Source organism: Notamacropus eugenii, chromosome 3 (genome assembly GCF_028372415.1).
Source record: "Notamacropus eugenii isolate mMacEug1 chromosome 3, mMacEug1.pri_v2, whole genome shotgun sequence".
Classification (NCBI taxonomy): Eukaryota; Metazoa; Chordata; class Mammalia; order Diprotodontia; family Macropodidae; genus Notamacropus; species Notamacropus eugenii.
Genome location: NC_092874.1, coordinates 38,334,637 through 38,360,070, shown reverse-complemented (window position 1 = coordinate 38,360,070; position 25,434 = coordinate 38,334,637). Strand labels below are relative to the sequence as shown.

At 43.3% G+C, this 25,434-nt stretch overlaps 2 protein-coding genes across 2 annotated transcripts in view; one reads left to right on the top strand and one right to left on the bottom strand.

Moving 5' to 3' along the window:
* The window catches only part of HACL1 (2-hydroxyacyl-CoA lyase 1), a 38,541-nt gene extending 37,815 nt beyond the window's left edge, over nucleotides 1–726 (bottom strand). The window contains exon 1 of the mRNA XM_072651274.1: nucleotides 168–726. Coding sequence (XP_072507375.1) covers nucleotides 168–254 — 87 coding nt within the window. The 5' untranslated portion in view covers nucleotides 255–726. The remainder of the gene's footprint in view (nucleotides 1–167) is intronic.
* BTD (biotinidase) lies at nucleotides 442–24,435 on the top strand. The gene is made up of 4 exons (XM_072651275.1): nucleotides 442–523; nucleotides 14,047–14,281; nucleotides 18,975–19,124; nucleotides 21,884–24,435. The coding sequence occupies exons 2-4, from the start codon at nucleotides 14,063–14,065 to the stop codon at nucleotides 23,042–23,044; spliced, it is 1,530 nt and encodes a 509-aa protein (XP_072507376.1). The 5' UTR covers nucleotides 442–523; nucleotides 14,047–14,062; the 3' UTR covers nucleotides 23,045–24,435.
* The last annotated feature ends 999 nt before the right edge of the window (nucleotides 24,436–25,434 follow it).

Sequence of the window (25,434 nt, the reverse complement as noted above, 5' to 3'; positions counted from 1 at the left end):
ACGGCGCGCTCAGCGGGGCGTGCCCAGGGCGTCCTCACTGGGCGCCCTGGGCCTCAGTTTCCCCTCCGGCTCCAATCCAGGACCCCCGCACGGCTCCCCCCTCCCCGCGGTCCGGAGCGAATTCCCAGGTGACCCTCCGCGGGCTCGGCCCTCCTCCCTCGGCCTACCTGCTTTTTCAGCGCCTGGGCAATGACCTCAGCGCCGGACACCGTCTCCTCGCCCTTCCCCTTCCCCGTCGCCTGGTTTGAAGACATCTTTCTTCAGGCCACGGCTGGGCCGAGGAGGGAATCCCGCGCCTTTAAATCCTCCTCCCTTCGCCTCCGACCTTTCTCCACCAATAGCAACACGCTCCTTTGTGACTGACACCAAGACCAACCAACCCCCGGGGAGGGGGCGGGGCCATATCGACACACACCCTTTCTCCAATCAGAGCTCAGCTCTCCCGGAGGGCCGAAGTCCTCGTGGGCGGGAGGGGGCGGAGCTGAGGGTGAGGAGACACGGCTGACGTATCCGCGCTGCACAGGTAGGCAGCGGGACGGGGGTAGTTCTTGGCACGCGCGCGTCGCCACGCGGGCGCATCCGGATTCCGCCGCTGCCCCGTTCCGGCAGCGTGCCGTGCAAGGAGGGCTCGCGCATACCCGAGCTCAGGGAGAGGAACCTGTCGGCCTTCCCCGGCGGCCCGACTCTCCAGGCCCCGCTTGGCTCCGCCCCTGTCCCCCTCCCACCGGCCGGCCCAACCCGGAAGGCCCGCCCTAACTGCCTGTCTGTTGCGTAACCTCGCCAATGGGAGCCCGCCTTGCGGTACCCGCCCACTCCTCCCTCCAGGCTGGCCCTCCTCCTTTGGCCAGCGCCCAAGGTTGGCCCGGAGTTCGGCGGATCTGAGCCGCAAGGGGGCGTAGCCAATAGGAGTGGGACCTGAGTGAGAAACCTGCGCCAGTCACTACCTGGGCGTGGCTGCGGCCGAGTCTGGGAGCTCCTCCGAGCGCGGCTTCCTCTTGCGTATGACGGGCCCCCAGGCTTGTTGTAAGGGGCGGACGCAGACCTTACAGAGAGTGTGCACTTATATAGCGCTTACTGTGTACCAGGCGCTGTGCTCATTTATCAAGAAACTTTCCCTGTTATAACAACACATTTATGTAGTGCTTACTGTGTACCAGAGGCCATGCCAATTTGTGAAGACGCTGTCCGTTACCTAGTTATAATAATAATAGTAAGAATAACGATAATGGTGACGATGGTAGCTAGCATTTATATAGCACTTACTGTGTACCTGGTGCTGTGCTCATTTATGAAGAAACTGTGGTTCACCCGGTTATAATGATGATAGTAATAATGACAAGCAACATTTATGTGGCACCTAGTGTATACACCAGCCACTGTGGTAATTTATGAAAAAACTGATTCACCCCGTTCTATAGTTAAATACTAGCATTTATATAGCACTTACTGTGTACCTGGTGCTGTGCTAATTCTGGTTCGCCCAGTTATTCCAGTAATACCAACAGCCCCTGGCATTTATGTAGCGCCTAAGTTTGCAGATCACTTTCCATAACAGGATCTCCTTTGATCTGGGGGACAACCCTGGAGGCCAGTGCCCTTATCAGCACTGGCGTCTGACTCTCTGTGACCCCCTCTGGGGTTTTTTCAACAAAGACCCTGGAGGGGTTGGCCATTTACTTCCCCAGCTTGTTTTACAGATGAGGAAACTGAGGCCAACAGGGTGAAGTGACTTGCCCAAGGCCATGTCTGGATTGGAACTCGAGTCTTCCTGACTCCAGGCCTGGTGCTAGCCCAGCCTCTATTTTACCTGTGAGGAAACCTCTGCCTCTTCTTACTGCAAAACCGTAGTCAGATCAGTAATTTATTAAGCGCTTTCTCTGTGCTCAGCACTGGTGTTTCAAAGAAAGGTAAAGGCAGGCCCAGCTCTCAAGGAGCTCCCGGGCCTGTGGGGGAGACACGCAAACAACTGGGTAGAGACCAGCTATGGGAGGGATCCGTAGGAGAGAATCAGCAGAGGGAAGGCAGCAGCACTCGGGTTTGGGCCACGGGGCCTTGTAGAAGGAGATATCTTAGCAGAAGAGGGAGGGCATTCCAGGCCTGGAGTCTGGAGAAGGGCTGTCTTCTTGTTTCAGGATCAGCACCAAAGATGCTGCAGCCAGGTCACAGAGCTGGGGGGCAGAGGCCCAAGGTGCAGGAAGAGATGGTTAGGAGGGGCCAGGCTCCTAAGGGCTTTCAAAGGTTTTCCATTTTATCTAAACCCCTCTTTCAAACGCTCATGTCACACATGGGGAACAGATGCCCAAAGAATTCGAGTGACCCATGATCACACATTTTGTGACTCGTCCTTATGACCTTGAACAGAAATTCCAGTGGAAATGGAAACATGGAGGTGGGAAGATTCCCAGCCCAAGGCTTTCCTAACTTCAGCTTAGCAGGCGTCCCAGGGAATCCATTCTCAGCAGCTTGGGTTGGATCACCGAGCAACACGTTCATTAGGAGAAAAACAAGGCTGTGTTTACTTCAGCAATCTCTGACCTTAAAGCAGTTTTCAACTCACGGTGCAAAGTTCCCTTGTTCAGTCGGACATTCTACTGTCCAGAGTTGGCCTGAGATAACAGCAGCTGAGTTTTACTCATTTTATGTCATGGAAGACAGAGACAAAGACCGTGTTTGATTTTTTCCTGGATATCCCCAGCAGTTAGCCCAAAGTAAACCCTTACTAAGCGTTTGTTGATTGACTAATTATTGTTGTGATATACATCATTACAGTATTCTGAAGGAATATTTCATAATTATTTAAGGATTTTGTAAAGAACATTATCATCATTTCTTTATTACTTCTTTTGGGGTAAGTTCTAGAGTATTTTTTTCATCCCAAATTATAAAAGTCTGTTCCTCTCACACTGCTGGATTCATTCAGTTCATTCATCAGATTATGGTAGGTAGGGCTGGCCCTCATTTGGCCAGTTTGGGAACATTTCCTGAGAATTTCTTTGAATGCCTTCTCTCTGGAAAGAGTGCCGAGAAACTTGACATGCCTTCTGGGTAGGAGGAACCATCTTTGGTTTAGTTGGTTGTGTCCAATTCTTCACGACCCATGGACTGCATCACACCAATACTGTCCTGGAGGTTTTCTTTGCCATTCCCTTCCCCAGTGGATTAAGGGAAAAGGAAGTAAGTGATTTGCCCAAGGTCACACAGCTAGTAAATGAGCTCAGGTCTTCCTGATTTCAGATTCAGCGCTCTATCCACCCAGCCACCCAGATGCTCCTTAGTTTAGGTTTGGTTTCTTTTTTTTAAGTTTAGTTTTTCAGTCATATTTGATTCTTTGTGACCCCATTTGGGGGTTTTCTTGGCAGAGATCCCAGAGTAGTTTGCCATTTCCTTTTCCAGCTCATTTGACAGATGAGGAAAGTGAGGAAAACAGGGTGAAATGACTTGCCCAGGGTCACCCAGCTAGGAAGTGCTGAGGCTGGATTTGAATTTAGAAAGGTAAGTCTTCGCTACCTAGGCCCAGTGCTCTGTGCACTGTGGTACCATCTAGCCTCCTTAGTTTAGTTTAATTTTTAAAAGGTTTTGTCATTCCATTTAGGTCAGCAGTCCCTGTGGGGCCTCATCCCACTCAGACTGACACACGGTCTTTGACCTGCTTCATTTCACATTTGGCCCACTTTCCTCCTCCTCGGGTAACCTGAGACCGTTCTATTAATGCTGAGCTTAGGGTGAATGCCCACCCACCGAAGCCGCCCTGGGTGCACCCCCATGACCCACCATTTTGGTGGTAACTGACACACTAGGAATTCTTAGCTATTCAAAAAACATTAGTAACAAAATCCTTCCACCTCTTTAAAGAGCATCTAAACCTCACTGGTCTTTGGAGAGTAAAGCTCTCAAATGGCCTAGAAGACTTAGGGTGCCTTGAGGGGCCCCATGGCATCAGGGTGCAATGAGACAGACCTTGCTTTTTATTTGGGTTCTTCCATTTATTTTCTGCGTGACCTTGGGTAAGTCCCTTCTCTAAATGTCAGCTCATCCAAAATGAGCCCATGAGCTAGGTAATCAAGATTATGTCAAACAAATCATTCCGTGACTCTTTTAAAACCAGTAGGATTATTAACCCCATTCCTAATTCCAACATCAAAAACTACTGAATAGCAGGTTAACGACCTTAAACCTTAAATCTGACAGATATGATGTGTAGTGGGAAAAGATCTTTAAAAGTTTAAACAGAATTTCAAGGACCCAGGGTAGCATGAATTTTTGGTGTGAAATTTGTGTTGTGTAGGAATGGCGCCAACCTCAAATCGAAATGGAGGCCAGTAAGCCATACATAAGGAACCCAGGGGACTTAGGGAACCACACTCGTTTCTGCGGTAATGTCTTTGTTACTACATCAATACAATAAAATCAGAAAGGACTTACTGCATTTTAGTCTGTTTGGAAGCATTGTGGGCCACATGTCTGATGCCTCTGGCTTCTGAACCTGGAGTGAGGAAGACCTGAGTTCAACTGCCCTCTAACTATGTGCCAGGCAGGGACTGTGCTAAGCACTTTACAATGACTATTTCTTTTGATCCTTTCAACAACTCTGGGAGGTAGGGGCTATTATTATCCCCGTTTTACAGACAAGAAAATGGAAGCACACAGAGGTTGTGATTTGTGCAGTGTCATCAGTGGCTGAGGCAGGATCCAAACTCGGGTCTTCCTGACTCAGGGTCCGCCATTCTCTCCACTGCAGCACCCAGCTGCATTTCAGATGGATGTGCGACCACAAGTTTAAATTCCCCTGGAGGGCTGGCTACAGTAAGAAATGTGAGATAATGTCACCCAGATCTCTCCCCTGTGCTTTGTTCTGTCTTGGACGCCCTGCGGGACAGCTCTCTATAGCATGCCACAATATCACCTCAAATTCTACATGTTCATCACCTACCTCATTTTCCAGCCCCCCTAACTTGCCTTCTCTATACAGAAACACTGCCGGGTTCTGCATTTCTGCTGATCACAGGAGCTCCTTCCCACTCCCCCACTCTCAGACCTTAGCCTTGTTATGCTCCCCACCTCTCTGGGTTCCAAAACCTGTTGATTATACCCCTACATCTCCCCGATTTCTCCCTTCACACTGACACCACTTCTGTTCAGGCTTTTATCTCCACTCACTTGAATTAGTGTCAGAATCTCAGATCAAATCAATTCATCCAATGAGACAATCTTGGTAAAGTGCTTAGCAGAGCGCCTGGCACATAGTAGGCATTATGTAAATGTTAGCCACTACTACTACTACTACTGCCACTACTACTACTACTGCTACTACTACTACTACTACTACTGCCACTACTACTACTACTACTACTACTACTACTACTGCCACTACTACTACTACTACTACTACTACTGCCACTACTACTACTACTACTACTACTACTACTACTGCTACTACTACTGCTACTACTACTACTACTACTGCTACTACTACTGCTACTACTACTGCTACTGCTACTGCTACTACTGCTACTACTACTGCTACTACTACTACTACTACTACTACTGCTACTACTACTACTGCTACTACTACTGCCACTACCACTGCCACTACTACTACTACTACTACTACTACTACTACTGCTACTACTACTACTACTACTGCTACTACTACTGCTACTACTACTGCTACTGCTACTGCTACTGCTACTACTACTACTACTACTACTGCCACTACCACTGCCACTACTACTACTACTACTGCCACTACTACTGCCACTACTACTACTACTACTGCCACTACTACTGCCACTACTACTACTACTACTGCCACTACTACTACTACTGCCACTACTACTACTACTACTGCCACTACTACTGCCACTACTACTACTACTACTACTACTGCCACTACTACTGCCACTACTACTACTACTACTACTACTACTACTACTACTGCTACTACTACTAACTACTGTTACTGCTGCTGCTGCTGCTATTGGCCTCATACTTGACCTCTTTGTATCTAGGCTTCTTTCTCTGTAATTCATCCTTCACAGAGTTGCCAAAATAACCTTCTTTTTGCTTAAATCTGACCAGCTCATTGCCCAGCTCAACAACCTTCCGTGACTTCCTATTGCTTTTAGGATAAAACACAGACTTCTCAGTGGGACACCTTGTAACCAAGCCCCAGCTGACCTTTCTCTTCTCATTCTGGATCACTCCCCTTCACACACTTTACCTTCCAAGAAATCCAGATTTTGGTTTCTCAGCCTCCACTTGCTTTATCTCTGTGTACTTGCATAGGCCATAGCATGCTGATTTGCTCTGGATGACTACTTCCATTCTGACTAAAGTGTTTGGGGGATGCAGACCTAAGTCTTGGGGTCTGTTTGGGTGACACAGACAACCCCAGCACCACGACTCAAAGGGGAGGACAAAGGATAGAGGGAAAATTAGTTTTTCCCTAACTACTGGTCTCTTCCTTTTTGCCTTTAACTTTGCTTAAGAGAAAAAAAAACCCTTCATTAGAGCCTCTCCTCCCTTTCTCAGCCAAACTCCTAGAAAAAGCTTTCTATACCTGCTTCTTCTACTCAACTCACTTCTTAACCCTTTGCAGTATGGCTTCTGATTATCAGTGCTCAATGACTTCTTGATCTTCAGATCTGATGAGTTTGTGCACAGTCCTCACCCTCCTCCTCAACTCGCCTGCTGTATTCAATGCTGTTGACCACCCCTTCCTCCTAGACTGGCTCTCCTCTTTGGGATTTGTCACTCTGCTTCTCCTGGCTCACCTCACATAAGTCCAACTGCTCCTACTCAAGCTCCTTGGCTGGATCTTTGGCTAGACTTCTGCTCCAATTGGCAGGTTGACCGCCACACCTCCTAACCGTGGGTGTGCCCCCAGGCTTTGTCTCTGCCTCTTTTTGACCTTTCTATGCCAACGATTCCCAGATCTCTATTTCTGGCTCCAGTCTCTTGCCTGAGCTTAGTCCCACATCGCCAATTGCCAGTTGGACATTTCAAACTCATCTTTCCCCACAAACTCACCCATTCTTCTTTCTGTGGAAGGCATCCCTCTCCTTCCCATCTCCCTGTCCCATATGCCAGGAACGCTCTCCTTCCTCACCCCCATCTCATAGAACCCCTTCAAGACGCAGCTCCCAAACCATTTCATATTTCTTCTCGTTATATTAATGATCTCTACGCTCACAGATGTTCTTGCAAGCTTCTTGCCAGTAGGGACTTTTCATTTATTGTGCTTTTTATTCCCAGTACCTGGCATATAAGTAGCACAGATTCAATATTTATTGCTTCATATAAATGTTTATGAATTGATTGTGGGCCTTAGAGAAACTGAGGAACCTTGGTGGATCCCCATGAGCATCCTATCTCCAAGGCAGGCAGCATCAACGGTGACTTCTCTCCCAGCAGACTGTGAGCTCTTTGAGGCAAAGACTAGTTTCTTTTTCATCTTTCTTTGTGTGCCAGATGTATTTCTACCATATTCCCATCTGCAGTGTGGCACATTTGGTATCCAGTGACCCTCTGGACTCCCAGGCTGTCCACTGGCTTCTGGAGACAGTATAAGTATCTCAAGCTTTCTCCTGTTTCACAAGGATCAAATTTACATCTGCAGGATATAGGATGTAAATTAAACAGGTAGAGATGTAGGGGAAAGTAAGCAAGACAGAGCTCACTTAGGTTAGCCCATTTTGGAAAATGCCCCCTGGGTTTTCAGGTTATAATTAGGGTGATGAGAATACAAAGGAAGAGTAGGAGAAAACCCGCTGCCCCGATGACTGCTTAAGCATCGCTGTGTTATGTGTCTCACTGAAAATGTCTGGTCATCTGCATTGGCAGTACTAACCTTCTCCATAAGGTGGCAATAAAGAGCTTGAGCTTGGCTGGAGTTTTCCCAAGTACCAGTAACCAAATGAAGAGCCAAGACTATGGTTGTCCTTAGTGTAATAGGGTCATACACATACGAAATGGAGAACTCTGGTAGTCTTTTGGGATATAACAAGAAAAGAAAGGCTGCCCAGGTGTTTCATGTGGAAGTATTTTTGGCCTTAATAATGTATGAATAATTGGTCAGTCATTAGTCAGTAAACATTTATTAAGTGCCTACTATGTGCCAAGCCTTATGCTAAGCATTGGGGATGCTTCCTGTAGAAGAGACTTTAATTGGGACGTGAAGGAAGCCTGCGAGGTCAGTAGGTAGAGGTGAGGAGGAGAGGCATTCCAGGCTTGGGAGGTGACCCGAGAAAATGCCTGGAGTGTCTTGTACCAGAAACGCCAAGAGGGCAATGTCACTGGATCGAAGAGACGTTGAAGGAAGGTGTGACAAGACTGGAAAGGTAGGGATAGGGCTACGATGTGAAGGGCTCTGAGTGCCAGAGAGAGCATTTTGTATTTAATCCTGGCCCTCAGGATCAATTATTTTATTTGTTTTAGTTCTAAGTTTCTTAAATCAATTAGAGTGAATCCAGGTATTAAGCTTTTCTCGCTGATGTTGAGCTAGAAATCTGGCTTTTATCAAAGGAAGAAAAGTTAAAACCTTTCGTTTATTTATCATTCCCGGTTTTGAGATTAGTGATTGGATTTTTTTGATGGTTTAATTTTTTTTAATGAGTACAAAGTTTATGAATCTATACATGTTTGTCTGTATGTGTATATATATTATTAATGTGGTGACATGATTATAGCAATTACTTTATTCATTTACACTTTCGGAGTTCCTCAGTTTTAATGTCACCATTTGCCATTCAGAATGTGTGCACTCAGTGGAACTGAGCCCGCAGGGACTGTTTCTGATAGATATGCTTTTCATGGAAACTATCAAACTGGAAGGTGGAAACCTTCTAGAACTATTGAGAAGCATCTTCTTCAGGAGCAGCATTGACGAATCCTGTAGCCTGTTACAACCGGCATTTGAGCTGACATTCTGAAGAACTAGAAAACAATAAATATCTTTGTATACTTTTTAAAAATAAGAAAATCTATTTTCTTTTCATTTCCTTCTAAATTTTGCTTAATATGCACAGGCAAAGCTATCTATTATCTTCCATATTTTCCTAGTGAAAGAAATAAAATTCATTAGTCTCAATGATATTGCTTGGATATAAAAATATTCTTAATTTTATTAAAAAAACCTTTATTTTTCTGTCAGATATACATCAAAAATATAACCCAAGTTATTGGTAACAAGGCAAATCCCCTAAGACTTGATCTCCTTGATACAACATTTCCTCTGCTCTGCTTTTCATCCTCCTTTCTTATTCTTGGGAATAAAGGAAAAGATAGAGGCAGGTTCAGGTTGACAGGATCCTTCACTTAAAATAAGTTCAGAAAAAAAGGCAAATGGGCTATTTATAAATTTCCAAAATGTGTATGACTGTCTTTGCATTTTGCTGGAAAAAAAATGACAGTGTGGATGAGGATGGTTTATGCAGCCTTAAACAAAAAAACATCCAATTTTCCTTTCTGGACATTGATTCAGATTCCATATAGAAAAAAAGTCGTTTTATTATAGTGATTAGTGCCAAGTGAGTGCTTTTCATTATGAAGCAGAAATGTATAAATTAATCTCCTCTGGCTTCAAGGTGTGATTTCCAAGAAAACAATAAACTCCACTTTTAGAAACACAAGCTACTTTTTGACCTCATTTTGGTAGCTAACACCTTCACAGTAAGGATGATTCACCAGCCTCCCAGGTAGGAGTGGTAGGAGCTGTCTCTCACTTATGGTAGCTTGACATCTCACTTGTGGGACTCCCAGATTCTTCTCCTCTGTTGGTTGTCACTCTGATGGTACCTAGCACCTGGCCAGTATCACCTTTGACTCCTCCAAGCAGGCAGGTTTAAATCTTTTACCTTTGCCCACAGCACCTGCCATTTTTGATGTCCTTTATCACCTGTTAACACATTGCGTTGTCCCACGGGACAACCTATCTATACAGGGAGAAAGTGGATCTTATCCCAAACTTATTTTCCTGTTGTTTTTCTTCAAGCCCAAGCATACACCTGCATTGGTTTTCTCTGACCTCATTATGGTTGTATCTCTTCCAGCACGAATGTTCAATACTCCTTAATTCAGTTCAGTTCCACAGAGATTGAAGAAACATCTGCTATATGCAAGGCACTGTAGGGCTTGGGGCTTCAAAGACAAGTCTATGGACTTACCAACTTTCAACTGTGGTGATATAAGAAATACTACAGTAAGTGGTAAACTGCTGTTGGATTTGGCCACCGTCACTACACTTTTCTAGTAGAGGGGAGCCATTCCAATGTATATAAATGATTAACAGCCACCTTCTGGATGACAAACAAGACACAAACATCCATGATACGCACTCAGCCAAAAATAAAAAAGTTGTAAAACAAAAGGGGTTTCTTAGTGTGACAGGATTCTTATCCCTTATCTAAAAAAATTTCCTCTTTGCTCACTTTACTAATGGAGTTAGACCAGCTTTTTTGCCTGAAAAGTGACTAAGCTTTCTTTGAGACTTGATTGGCCCAGGGGCCAAGGTTCCAATAGAGCCTCTATTGACTAACTGGTTGCCTGAGGGCATAAAAGACCCACCTGGGGGAGTCTAAGCCCTTCCAACTTGTCTTCCTGCCCGGTTAGTCTCCACACCCTTGCTGGCTGACCAGACTTCCTTGTGGTGGTACGGTAAGATTCCTCCCTACATCTACTCCAGCTGTGGCTGAGTAAACTTCCTTCTGATAACTATTGAATGACCTTCAAATGTTTTATTTTGTTCCATCACCAAACCTAGACTATCAGCAGCCTGAGTCAGCCTCACCCACTACACTTGCTAGTTCAGCTGGCTCCTTCTTTTGCCAAATTGCAAGTCATCCTTGATATCAAAACAAACAATATACAAATGTATTGTATATAATCTTCTCCACAAGAAAAAGGCTGTATTGCAAAACCCATTTGGAGAGCCCGGAAGGTTTCTGGCTTCACCTCCACCTTCTGGGAAGTCATTTAACTGTTTTTGCTCAAAATCTCAGTTTTTTCAGCTCTAAAAATAAGATCCTTTCCCTTGGGACACTGAGTATTACGAATCTTTCTTAAAAGATGTTCCTTATTACAATCAGTCATGGAGGTAGAATTATTGTAATAGAAAAAATGAGTAAAAGATGTCCTTTAACATTCTGGATTTGTCCTCTAGCTTAATTCAGATAAAAGAAAGCTTATCAATTCTACTTTGTTTCGTCCTAGAACTCGTGATTGGTCACTGAAAGACTCTTTGTTCATCCCCTCAATGTTGTTCTCAAAATCCCTAAGTAGGATGCCAACCAATCTTGGGAATTAACATTCTGGATGTTATATTTATTTGGATGAGTGATGAATTGAGATGAGGAGAGAAGGATCTCATTCTAAGAAATGTTGAATTCTGAACATGTGTACTTGGTACAGATTCTATTACTGTAACTTGTTAGACTTGTTTATTTTCTGAGACCTTTGCTAAGAAAAAAAAGAAGAAATCTATCCCAGAGCAGTTTGGTTTTATAATGAAAATAAAGGCAAAGTATTTCTCTCTACCAGTATAAGTTGGCACCTTCTCTGAAACTGATTGTCTTAGAGAGTAGTCTAGAACCCTGAGAGGCTCTGTGACTTGTCTGACCTTGAATTCAGACTTTCCCATCTCTGAGGCTGAATTGCCATCCACTAACTATATCATACAACTGTTCAATCTAAAACATTTTAAAGGGCTATCCAGTCAGGCTATAAGCAAAGGAGTGACCAAGATTGGGAACTTGTGGGGATGTTTAGGATGTTTGTCTCCATATGTGATTGGAGACAAAACTCTATGTGACTAGACCAGTGATTCCTTATGCATCAGGCACCTCAGATGTGGAAACTCCCTCCATTAGTTTAGATCAACCACCCTTCAGTAACAGTCCTGGAGAAGTGTCCGGGGCACTGAAGCCTGACTTAGGTGGTCCGCCTAGAGTTTGATAATCATTTAATATCATTTTTTGGACTTTAATAAGTGCCAGAGCCTGAATTAATCAATCAGAAGATGAGACTGGACCTCACAGCCTCTTTGTTCTCTGAAGTAAACTCAGAAAATACTTCTTCTTAAGTCAACGAGGCCAGCAGGGGCCGACTTAGCATTCTTTATGAGACCTTAGCCTGAGCCACTATCTTGAATAATAGGACTTTTTCCATATCTTAGTATTTTGTGGACAATATACTACATTATGGCATGTTAATGGTAAAGAAAACGCAGATATCCTGGATCGTAATTTCAATCGATACTTTGTCAACACTCTTCTCTTATTGTATTTACAACTTATTCAATTAAGAAAATTCCTTTCTCATGGTATAATTAATTAAACACATATAGAGACCATAAATCTGAGGGACATGGACATCCTTGGACTGTCCTAAAGCAGACTTAAGCCTGGCCATTCTTGTATTAGTCAGTCAGAAGTTTCCTTCTGGCTCCATGATCATGTAACTGCTAGCTTTAAGGGAATAAACAATATGCATTCAGCCTGTCTGCCTCTTTTAACCAAACTTTCAGGTCGACAAGTTCCACAGGCGCCTGTGTTCCTTCTGTCTTTCCTTACACCTACCTTCCTTCTTCTAAAGCCTCTTCTTCACTGTATTCTCCCCTGCTTCAGCCTCACTCTCCTCCTTTCCCAGTCTCCACTCTTTAATTAACAGTCAAGTAGCCATTGCCCTGTCCTCCAAATCTCATTGCTTCCTTTCACCTTTGAAGCCTTGCCAAAAACCCAACCTTGGATTATTCCAGTCGCTGCCTTGACTGCTGCATGGAGCTGACCACTGACTTCTGACCTCACTGGGTTATCATGCTGATCAAATGAGATAATATTTATAAAACACAGCCGGCACATAGTAGGTGCTCTATAGTACTTATTCCCTTCTCTCTCCCAATAAGATTGTCTCCTTATTATTGGCCTCCCTGCCTTCACACAGCTGACAAGTGTATGTCTGATCATGTCACTTCTTTATCAGTAAACTCCTGTGGCTCCCTCCTTACTTCTAGATCAAACATCAGGTTCTCCCTTTGGCCTTTAATGCCTGCACCTGTCACGCCGTCATAGTCTCTCTCTGTAGCCTTATCAGACAGACCTTCAATCCCTGCTCAAGCTTCACTTTCTACAGGAGACATTTCTGATGCCCCTGCTGCTCTTTCCACATGGATCACCCTCTCTCCCTTTTACACCCACCCTCACCCCCTTACCCCCACAGGTGGGTATGCTCTTACCTGAGACCATATAAGCTCCTTGAGGTCCAGGTGTCTCAGATCTGTCTTTTTATCCCCAGAATTCAGCACTATTCCTGAAGGCCCACAGCAGGAAGTTAACAAATGCTTGCAATTAACTGATTCCTGATGCTAAAACCAGCCCATTATCCACAATGCCACTTGTTTCTTGGGATAAAATAAAGTTAAATTTGGTCATTCCTAAAGGCAGGGAGGAAAAGCAGTGCTTACATGGGAAACTTTTTTTGGCCTGCTCATAAATGTCATCTTGAGCTGGTCAGCATTTTTTTTCTTCAGTATTTTTTGAAAATCTACATACTAAAGGAATTGAGATTTAGCTTTAAATTCATTACTTACTAAGAGAAATGCAGGGGAAAACTGTAATTCATTTCTGTTTATAGCTGTGGTTTTTATAACTGGTCATTTTATAGATTTTGGCCAGTGCAGATGGATGAGCCATAATAAAAACTGAGTCCTGTCAATTATAATCAATGTTATTAATTAAATATTGAATATGGAATGAGAGAAGTAATGAGAGACAGCAATTTTGTTGAAAATTGAGTAAGAAAACTACTGCCAACATTGGGCCTTTTTTGGAAATGGCCGGGAATGAGTGCGCCGTGCCATTTGAAACTTAGCTTGGGATGTGTTTAAGAAGAAACACATGCCCTTTTATGAGGGATGTGAATCAAACTCTTTCAGTCCTAGTTTAGTTGGGTGTCTGGCTTTAATTGTCAGGATTAATCAGTCACAGCTACAAATTTTAAATTCCTGACATGATTCTTCATTCAACAGTTTTCCCCTTGTCCATTATGTTCCAGATTTATCGTCCACATTATGTTTGGAGCCAGTTATAAACTCGGTCTTCTCCTCTTGTGCCATCAACTCATCTCCTTGGAAGGCCATCCTGAAGGACTTTATGTTGCTGCTATCTATGAACATCGGTCAGTTCTGAGTCCTGATTCTACAGCCCTTACAGATCGAGAGTCAGCATTGAGACTAATGAACCAGAACCTAGATCTCTACGAAGAGCAAGTAGCGGCTGCAGCGAAGGAGGTGAGACAGCACTTGTCCATTTGTAGCTCGCTGGCCAGCAAGCCCATGGAAACATGACAGCTTTTGTGTCAGGCTAACTATAGGAGTCCCCAGATGATCCTGGGATTGATAACAACTAGCCAGGATCTGGTTGGAGGTTGGAGAGCATAATCCTTTGCAAGCAAGCATGCACATCTTCCATTTATAGTCTAGGGAACTGACATTGGGATCATTTGGTGATTAAGTATTTCAACTGATATTTAACCCAATGTCTCCTGACTCCATCTCCATCAACTAGGTCACACTGCCTCTTAAACAGATGAACCAAACCAACTTTTTAAGTCAAATTAGCCAAATTACTGTCATCTTCATTGTGGCCTGAGGCATTCAACAGTTAAATTGAAAGGTAATCATTCATAGCCAGTCTGTTGCCTTCAGATTATTACACACAACATTCTGGGCACCATATTTAAAAGAAATGAATACTCTCAGTCCTCAGGCAGTTCACAGAACAAACTAATTCAGGCCAATCCCGGCTGACTTTGCTCATGGTTCATTTCCAAGGAGGATGGATAGCAAAAGAAATCTACTCACTTGGGGCACAGAAAAGGAAATGGTTTGGTTTTGTTTGTCAGATATTACTGCAAGGATACATCTTGTAAGGAAACATATTTAGAGAAAAATTAAAGGCTTTAAATCTAGTTAGGAATTTCTCAAACCTAGCACTTGATTGATTGGGAGCCCTTGAGGTGAAGTTAGCTACATCTGATAGCCAATGAGTTGAAGAGGTATAGACAGCAGTTTTTCTTCCAAGGAGAGCCTTAAGACTACTGAGGGGACCTCCAATACTCCAGAAGCAGCCTAACTATTAACCCTGGGACTATCCAGCAGTTTGGCTGAATTCAAGGAATCAAGAGAGATATTCATGGAGGGACAGTGGTTTAGTAGAAAGGGTTCAGTGCTTGGGTTTGAGCCTCATTTCTTTGATATTTGTATGGAGAGTCACTGAAGCTTCTTCATCTGCAAAATGACAATAACTGAACTTACCCCCAAAGAGTTGCTGTGAGAAGAAGCTGAGATCATGGTTTTTTAAAAAACACTTTGCAAAACTTTTAGAAGCACTAGATAAAACATCGGCCTTTGTTATTCACTACATTGGATGTCTATTTATATCTTTGTTGAGAGGCCAGAAAAACAAAGGAATTAAAATGATTCATGGGAGGGAGCCTCCTAAGTGCTGGTTGCCATAGCTTGGCTCCTCTGTACTGGAATTCTTCATTCCCTTTGCAAAGGAGACATTTTGTTATACCTGGTTAATGTTTAATCCTGGCTTCATGAGAGCAGGGGCTGAATTTTGTCTGTATTTGTTTTCCAAGAGCTTAGTAGTTAGTAGGTGCTTAATAGATACTGGTTAACTTGTTGACTTGGTTTCCCTATTCAGTTTCTCACTCTACATATAGGAAATCAAAGCTCATTTTAATATTAACCTGAGCAAAACATAATTTGGTGGGTAATTTTGCCATAAAAATCCACTTCAGAGGGAGGAGCCAAGATGGCAGAGTAGAAAGACACACATATGCTAGCTCTGAACCCACAGCCCATAAAATATCTGTAAAGAAGAACTCCCAACAAATTCTGGAGTAGCAGAAGCCACAGAACAATGGAGCGGACAAGATTTCTGTTCCAGAGAGACCTGAAAACCTGACGCGAAAGGTCCGTCGTGCACCCAACCCGGAGCAGAGCCCAGCCCTGCCTTGGCTACGTGGTGCCAAGAGGAGCAGATCCGAGCAGGCTTCAGGGATAGAATCTCCAGTGGCTGCGCAGGTCCCTCCACCCACAGGTGACAAGGGTCGGTGAGAGGGTCTCTTTGGCTGGTCAAGAGGGGAGTGGGGTGTCCCCATAACTCAGGCCCCCTCGGGAGGCAGCAGCGGGGTGGTGGACAGGGGCTCCCCAAGCAGGCAGGAGCCCAGATCCATTGTTGAAGGTCTCCTCATAAACCCCCTGCGGGAACTGAGCCCTCTGTGGTGGCCCTGCCCCTACCTGAGCACCTGAACTTAATCTCACACTGAATAGCAGCCCCACCCCGCCCAAAGCCCTGAGGCTGGGAAGCAGCATTTGAATCTCAGACCCCAAGTGCTGGCTGGGCAGATCTGGAGGCAAGGTGGGTGTGGAAAGAAAACTCAGAAGTCAAGTCACTGGCTGGGAAAATGCCCAGAAAAGGGAAAAAAAAATACTTTCTTGGTGAACAAATAATTCCTCCCTTCCTTTCTGATGAGGAAGAACAATGCTTACCATCAGGGAAAGACACAGAAGTCAAGGCTTCTGTATCCTACACATCCAAAATAAATATACCATGGGCTCAGGCCATGGAAGAGCTCAAAAAGGATTTTGAAAATCAAGTAAGAGAGGTGGAGGAAAAACTGGGAAGAGAAATGAGAGAGATGAAAGAAAAGCATGAAAAGCAGGTCAATACCTTGCTAAAGGAGACCCAAAAAAATGCTGAAGAAAATAACACCTTGAAAAATAGGCTAAATCAATTGGCAAAAGAGGTTCAAAAAGCCAATGAGGGGAAGAATGCTTTAAAAAGCAGAATTAGCCAAATGGAAAAGGAGGTTCAAAAGCTCACTGAAGAAAATAGTTCTTTCAAAATTAGAATGGAACAGATGGAGGCCAATGACTCTATGAGAAACCAAGAAATCACAAAACAAAACCAAAAGAATGAAAAAATGGAAGATAATGTGAAATATCTCATTGGCAAAACAACTGACCTGGAAAATAGATCCAGGAGAGACAATTTAAAAATTATGGGACTACCTGAAAGCCATGATCAAAAAAAGAGCCTAGACATCATCTTTCATGAAATTATCAAGGAAAACTGCCCTGAGATTCTAGAACCAGAGGGCGAAATAAGTATTCAAGGAATCCACCGATCACCACCTGAAAGAGATCCAAAAAGAGAAACTCCTAGGAACATTGTGGCCAAATTTCAGAGTTCCTGGGTCAAGGAGAAAATATTGCAAGCAGCTAGAAAGAACCAATTCAAGTATTGTGGAAATACAATCAGGATAACACAAGATCTAGCAGCTTTTACATTAAGGGATAGAAGGGCCTGGAATATGATATTCCGGAAGTCAAAGGAACTAGGACTAAAACCAAGAATCACCTACCCAACAAAACTGAGTATAATACTTCAGGGGAAAAAATGGTCTTTCAATGAAATTGGGGACTTTCAAACATTCTTGATGAAAAGACCAGAGCTGAAAAGAAAATTTGACTTTCAAACACAAGAATGAAGAGAAGCATGAAAAGGTAAACAGAAAAGAGAAGTCATAAGGGACTTACTGAAGTTGAACTGTTTACATTCCTACATGGAAAGAAAATATTTGTAACTCTTGAAACTTTTCAGTATGTGGGTAGTTGGTGGGATTACACACACACACACACACGCACAGACAGACAGCACAGAGTGAACTGAATAGGATGGGATCATATCTTTAAAAAATGAAATTAAGCGGTGAGAGAGAAATATATTGGGAGGAGAAAGGGAGATATGGAATGGGGCAAATTATCTCTCATAAAAGAGGCTAGCAAAAGATTTTTTAGTGGAGGGAAAAGGAAGGGAGGTGAGAGAAAAACATGAAGTTTACTCTCATCACATTCAGCTAAAGGAAGGAATAAAATGCACACTCATTTTGGTATGAAAACCTATCTTACAATACAGGAAAGTGGGGGAGAAGGGGATAAGCAGAGTAGGGGGGAAGATGGAAGGGAGGGCAACGGGAGGAGGGAGCAATTTGAAGTCAACACTCTTGGGGAGGGACAGGATCCAAAGAGAGAATAGAATCAATGGGGGGCAGGATAGGATGGAGGGAAATATAGTTAGTCTTACACAACATGACTATTATGGAAGTCATTTGCAAAACTACACAGATATGGCCTATACTGAATTGCTTGCCTTCCAAAGGGAAGGGGTGGGAAAGGGGGGATGAAGGGAAGTTGGAACTCAAAGTTTTAGGAACAACTGTCAAGTACTGTTCTTGCTACTAGGAAATAAGAAATAGAGGTAATGGGGTATAGAAAGCTATCTGGCCCTACAGGACAAAAGAGAAGATGGGGACAAGGGAAGGGAGGGATGGTAGAAGAGAGGGCAGGTTGGTGATAGGGGCAATTAGAATGCTTGTTGTTTTGGGGTGGGGGGAAGGGAGAAATGGGGAGAAAATTTGGAACCCAAAATTTTGTGAAAATGAATGTTAAAAGTTAAATAAATTAATTAAAAAAGAAAGAAAGAAAGAAAAAAAAACAAAAAAAAAATCCACTTCAAACTGAAATGCTTTCTGACTTATCTGCTGTTTCAGATTATTCTTGACTTTGCCCCTCTCTCTCTCCTTTGACCCCATGTTGGTACCAATAATCAAGAACTGAAATATGGAGTCATTTAAGTAACATCTTAAGGAGACACTGATGTTTGAAGGTTGCCACCATTCCTCCAGATCTTCATCAGAGATACCAGGAGTCCCAGGCCTTCTTAACCAGGCACTTGTGTGCTCTGTGCTCTTAAGAGAACCTTGCAATCCCCAGCTAAAGGTGGCGTCCATAAGTATCACTTGCTTGTATACCCTGTAATGTAAATGCTTTGTTCCTCATATGACAATTAAAAGTATCATTCTGGCCTTTTCTCTAACCAAAGATTGTATTTTAACATTCTGGTTGGCAGGGGGTGCAGATTATTGTCTTTCCAGAAGATGGGATTCATGGATTCAACTTCACCAGAGATTCCATTTACCCATTTCTGGACTTGCTTCCATCTCTCCAGTCTGGGAAGTGGAATCCATGCCTGGAACCACAGAAGTTCAGTGATACGGAGGTGGGTGCGACAAGCTTTGCCTCTTCTGAAAGCCAAGCAGATAGACCTTAGTTCAACTCTGGGGTACAAAACAAGAACAGAATGATTTTAGTTCAAAGAGAAATTCTGGAAACCCCATAAGGAGTTTTGGGGGCATTCTGAAGATTACTCACCTGTGTCATGAAATAAGTCAAAATCTAGGAAACCTTTTGCTTTTTTAAATTTCCATTTACTGATATTTTCCTCATTCCTTACGATACAAAATGTATTACTGGAAATCCTCCATAGGACTGGACATACAATAAATCCTCTTTAACTAATTGGGAGAATTATTGAGAGGTGATCATTCATTCATTCAACAGATATTTATAAAATATGAAGTATATATATACATATGTGTGTATCTATGTATACACACACACACACACATATAGCATATGACATGGGGCTAGGTGTTATGGAAGATAATGTTACTCAGCTAAGATAAAGTCTCTGCCATCAAAGTGTTTACCATCCCACAATCAATAACTGTACTCTGCAGTGTCACATGGTAAGTGCATTAGAGTGTTCTAAACCAGGTGACTGGGTGGGGATTCCATTAGTGGCTTTTTGCCTTTCTTAGTACCCATTGCACTTAGCTGAAGGCCTAGCACCTTGTAAGTGCTTCCTACTACATGCCTATTAGGTGACTGAGGAGAATTCAATTTATTTGGCAGGTGTTTTAGCCTTCATACACTATGGACTATTATTATTTCTCCTCCAAAGATTCCTCTGATGCCTTATCTGTACATGGAGGTGACCCTCCTCTCTTGAAGACAGCAGAGAACAAGCTGTGCCTGCTGCTACCAAGCTCAGAACACTTGGATCGAGTGTGGAAAAGCAATTCTTATCTGTGGCCAGCCTAGCAAAGTTCAGAAAACTAATAACCAGAGAGGAAGCCCTAGAGGAGGTGGCTTTGGCCCCAGCTGCTCCCATGGGATGAAAGGATGGCTTGTGTTCTTCTCTGGTGTGGGATGAGCATACCGAGATCACAGATCTCCTGGCATAAAAACATACAGTATTATGATGTGTGAATTTTAGACCAATTAAACTTTATTTCATAGAAATTGGTTGTAAGAGTTTTGAGAGGACAAAGGTTTCTCTTCACTTGGTGAGATATTGCCCCATGCCATCTTTTTTCATTTAAATTCAGCTAGTTATCAAGTCCTGTTGATTTTACATCTGGAATTTCCCTTACCTGCATCCCCATCTTTCTCCTGCTTTTTCTACTTTCCTACAGACATCACCCTGGAGTCAGTCAGTCAACAAACTCTCATGACCTGTCCCTTAAATTACTGTGATAGGGAGTAGGGGCTGGTCATGTGATTTCCTTGATGTAGAAAACTCCCAAATGAGGTAATGCCCTGTACCAACTCACACTGGCACCTTCTCTGTAACTTACAGCCTTGGAGAATTGAGCTGAGAGGTGAAGTGATTTCTTTGATAGTCACACAGCCAGCCTGTCAGAGATGGCACTGGAATCAAGGTCTTCAAGGCTTTGAGGTTGGGTTTCCTCTCATTATGTTGTGGTGCTTCTTTAACCAATCTCCTCTTCTCTAGTAGAATCTCTCCTGCACACTGATGGCAGCTTAATTTTAGCCACGTGTGGATCCCATCCTCTTGTTCCCCTGCTAAAAACTTTCTAAGGCTTTCTACTGCTTATTCCCTCAGTTCAAACTCTTTAACTTGGTATTCAAAGATCCTGTAGTCTGTTCCAACCTTTCAAGTTTCAGTTTCTGTAACTCCCTTCATGTGTCCAATGCTCTACTTGCTTATCCCTCACCCTTTCCCATCTCCTATTCTCTGTGTCTGGAATGTAATGCCCCCACCCTTACACCTGCCACTTAAAATTTTACCTATCCTGTAAGGATGGAAAAAGGAAATGGCATCTTCCTAATAGACCATATCATGATCTCTCAGATAAAAATGGTTCTACCCTGTCTGCCTTTGGACTTCCAAAGCATTTTATACATCTCTTAAAATGTATAGACTCTTCTTGTTCAGTTGTTTGGTTGTATCCAGCTCCATGTGATCCTATGGACTTTGTCCATGGGCTTTTCTTGGCAAAGATACTAGAGTGTTTTACCCTTTCTTTCTCCAGTATGTCTCCATTTTACAGATGAGGAAACTGAGGCAAACAGGGTGAGGTGGCTTGCCCAGGATCACATGGTTGATGCCAAGTCTGAATCTTCCTGACTCCAGCTCCATCACTCTATCCACTGCCCCTAGGGATTTCTATGTTTATCTTATATGCCTCCTCTTCTTTCTGGTTAGATTTAAGCACCTTGAAGGCAGGAGTAGCATGGTATGCACTTTTGTGTTTCCTTTGTCACCTAGCATAGTCCTTCACACATAGAAGGCGCTCAAGAATGACTTGCTTTTTTGACTTAAATTTCCACAAAAGTAAAAAAAAAAATTTTTTTCCTGGAAAGGTGGCCAGACAGTACAGTGGATAGAATGCTGGGCCGGTCTGCCTCAGACACTAGCCCTGGACAGGCCACTTAACATCTGTCTACCTCAGTCTCCTTATTTGTAAAATGGGAATGATAATGGCCCCACCAACAATCAGAGTTGTTATACGGGTTATTATTTGTAAAGTACTTTGCAAATGTAAAAGCATTATATAAATTTTACTATTATCATTCGTCATCAATGAGTTTCTTGATATGAGAGGCCAGTGACAAGTGCTCTACACCAGGATTCTCCATATTTAGTTTTTATTTACCAATTTGGTTTTCTAGGTCCTCCAACGCTTGAGTTGTATGGCCATCAAGGGCCAAATGTTCCTGGTGGCTAACCTGGGAACCAAACAGCCTTGTAATGGTAGTGACCCACAGTGCCCATCTGATGGACGATACCAGTTTAATACGAACGTCGTGTTCAGCAATGCTGGCACCTTTGTCACCAGCTATCGCAAGCAAAACCTCTATTTTGAATATGCTTTTGATACCCCTTCTGAAGTTGATCACAGCACCTTTGATACACCTTTTGCTGGCAAATTTGGCATTTTTACTTGCTTCGATATATTGTTCTTTGCACCTGCTGTGAGCCTTGTGAGAGACTATGGAGTAAAACATATCGTGTTTCCAGCTGCATGGATGAACCAACTCCCGCTCCTGGCAGGTATTGAAATTCAACAAGCTTTTGCAGTTGCTTTCAATGTCAACGTTCTGGCAGCAAATATCCACCATCCATCCTTGGGCATGACTGGCAGTGGCATACATACTCCTTGGAAGTCTTTTTGGTACCATGATATGGAAAGCCCTGAAGGCAAACTGATCATAGCCCAGATATCTAAAGACCCACCAGATGTAGACCACCTGTGGACTGGCACAGGTAGAATTTCTGAGTCCCACAGAAAATTCTCATCAGAAGAGCCTAACTGTGAGAATGATGCAGTTGCTCACTGTAGTGAGTCCCCCAAATGGAGCCAGAAGATGCCACTTTCGTTTCACTCTGAGATGATGTATGACAATTTCACCCTTGTACCCGTTTGGGAAAATCAAGGCAGCCTCCAGGTCTGTGCCAATTCCCTCTGTTGTTACTTGGATTATCAGAGGCACATTTTATCCAATGACTTATATGCTCTTGGGGTCTTCGATGGTCTTCATACGGTACATGGGACTTACTACGTTCAAGTGTGTGCCCTGGTAAAATGTGGTGGCCTCTATTTTGAGACCTGTGGACAGGAGATAACAAATGCTACTGATACTTTTGACTTTCACCTCTGGGGAAATTTCAGTACCTCTTTTGTGTTTCCTATACTACTGACTTCTGGAATGACGTTGGGATCCCCAGGCCAACTGGGCTGGGAGGGCAGCTATTACTTCATGAGGAAGAATCAGTTATCTTCAGGCTTAGTGACAGCAGCTTTATATGGACGCTGGTATGAGAGGGATTAGTAGAACCAACTAATTCATTTGATGAGTGCTAGGTTTGTGGTCTAGGTCATATTCATCAGTAAATACATGACTGGTGTTCAAAATGGAAAACAAAAATCATCTTCGTTGTTCTGAGCTCAGGGGACAGATGAGAACCAGCCAAATCCTCGGTTGCTGCAGCATCTAATGGTATAAGCCACAGGAATGCAAGAGACTCCTTTCTGTTCTAGCAGGATGTCATTTGGCACCATGGAAAGAAGTAGTAACATGGGTAGAACCTCTTGGTTCCATTTCTTTTAAATATACATTCCAGAGATAGTCTCAAGTAACCTGTGGTCAATTTTTAATATCCTTTAAAAGCTACTAACCATTTAAAACCAAAACGAGTACCATTTTCTCATGCACATTCACAAAACGGCATTTTGCCTTTTTTGTCATATTATTAATTGATGCACTCAAACAAAAATATTTTAGAAGATTAGAAAGATTCTTAAAGTAATGAACAAATGTGGAATGTGCAGTCTTGGTTTCCAGAGAGCCCCTGGAGACATCTTCTACACAGAAGTAGAAGTGTATTGAGATGCCATACCTAGGGAAATAGAAGCTGTATCACAAATGAGTGTACAAAACATTGTTGAGTAAAAAAGAAAACACAGCATGATAGGGCTTCCTTGTATCCACATGTTTTACAGGAAGAGGATGTATGAGGAAAGACCTGACATCATGAAATTTAAAACTGCAGAGTGTCAAGACGTTAGGAGACACTCTGTTTTTCCAGAGCTAAGGCCCAGCAAGCAAGCTGTACCCTGAGCCTGGCATAACAACAATCCTTTACGCTCACCCTTTGGATGATCTCACCTTCTGGCAAAATGTATTGCTTTGGCCAGCACCAGGTGTTCTTTGAGGGATTTATGATTTTCATATTAATCATACCTATTTAAATGTGTTGGAGCTTCCCTATTTCCCAGGAACCTGAGGGCCAGGAGCAGCCAACATGCTGCAGCAGAAAGCAATCAATCATGCCTCCTGACACTGAACAATTCCTGTGCTCGTAACTGCTGAGCTGAACCAGGTTCCGCACTCCTGCTCCTGTCACACTAACTCTGGTTATGTACCCCGCTGAATGATCAGAAGACTCAAAGCTCCTTAAGACCTGAGACAGTCAACTTAGGGTCTTTTCCTACAGGACCAAGAATGTATGTGTTGGACCCCAAACGCCTGCACGTGTGGGCCTGCCATAGGAACTGTTTATTCAAGACCTACTAATGACTGTGTTGGGTCCTGCTTTTTTGTGATTTTCAGGGTTATAAACCCTACCCCCACTGCAAGTCCCATGCTCTCCTTCCCAGGAGAACTTTGGTTTGCAAGCTTGTTTTTCTCATTTTCATATTAAACTTCTGTTTGATTCCTCACTTTCCTGTCTCTATCCTGTTCTGTTTGGCTCTGGCCACCCACAGGTTAGAGACCAATTCCAGTCCAGTTGACCAGTGTGATGAGGGGAAAACAAGGCAGTAGGATGAGAAGAGAGCAGTGATGGGCAGATGTGACTATGAGAATTCTGCCTGTGAGGCTTTGATTTGCTCTGGGGCTTCTGATGGCACGAATAAATCACTTAGCGTTTTTTTTACAGATGGTTTACAACTGCTCGGCTCCCTGAATAGAATTATCCGGGTGTAATTCAATCATGAGCCCTTGATGAAAGTCTCAAGTTCTTAAAGAGACTGAGCAAATTTGAGATTCAAGATAGTTGCCCCAGTTGGGGATGCCAGGAATTTTAGGCACAGTTGTAAAATTGAAGCTTTTGCTTTAACATTGAATACATAATAAATTTAATGTGTGAAAACATTAAAAAAAATTTTTTTCTTTACTATTGTGGTAAAACTTTTCAAAGTCATTTGAAAAACAATTTTAACCCTATGCCTAATAAATGTTTAAATGGAATGATTTCAGATTATTAGTTGAGGAAAACTGATTGCCTTATTTTACTTGGATATAGAATGGTTTGGTTTCCATTTCCTTCTCCTGCTCATTTTATAGATGAAGAACTAAGGCAAATAGGGTTAAGTGACTTGTCCAGGGTCATGCAGCTAGCAAGTGTTTGAGGATGGATTTTAACTCGGGTCTTCCTGAGCCACCTACTGGCACTAAACTAGTATAATACCTACTGGGATGGGGGGGACACGGTGAGCTTAGGAGTAGTTATTTCATTTTAAAGGCCTGAACTGTTTCTAGAAAACACTACACACCCCACACTTCCCAGGTTCTCCCAAGGGTGAGGAGTTGGCCCAAGTTGGCCTTGGGATGGAGGTGACCCAGGAGGAATCAAGGCACTTCCAGCTCAATCCCAAGACACAAACTGTTGAGGAAGGAAGGCAGGTCTGAACTGGATCAGGTCCTTTATCAGGAAGTAG

Excerpts from the sequence above, each read along its gene's own strand:
- BTD (XM_072651275.1), top strand. The coding sequence starts at position 14,063 with ATGTTTGGAGCCAGTTATAAACTCGGTCTTCTCCTCTTGTGCCATCAA. Across the intron at positions 14,282-18,974 it reads TAGCGGCTGCAGCGAAGGAG|GGGGTGCAGATTATTGTCTT; the intron begins GTGAGACAGCAC and ends TCTGGTTGGCAG. Across the intron at positions 19,125-21,883 it reads AGAAGTTCAGTGATACGGAG|GTCCTCCAACGCTTGAGTTG; the intron begins GTGGGTGCGACA and ends TTGGTTTTCTAG.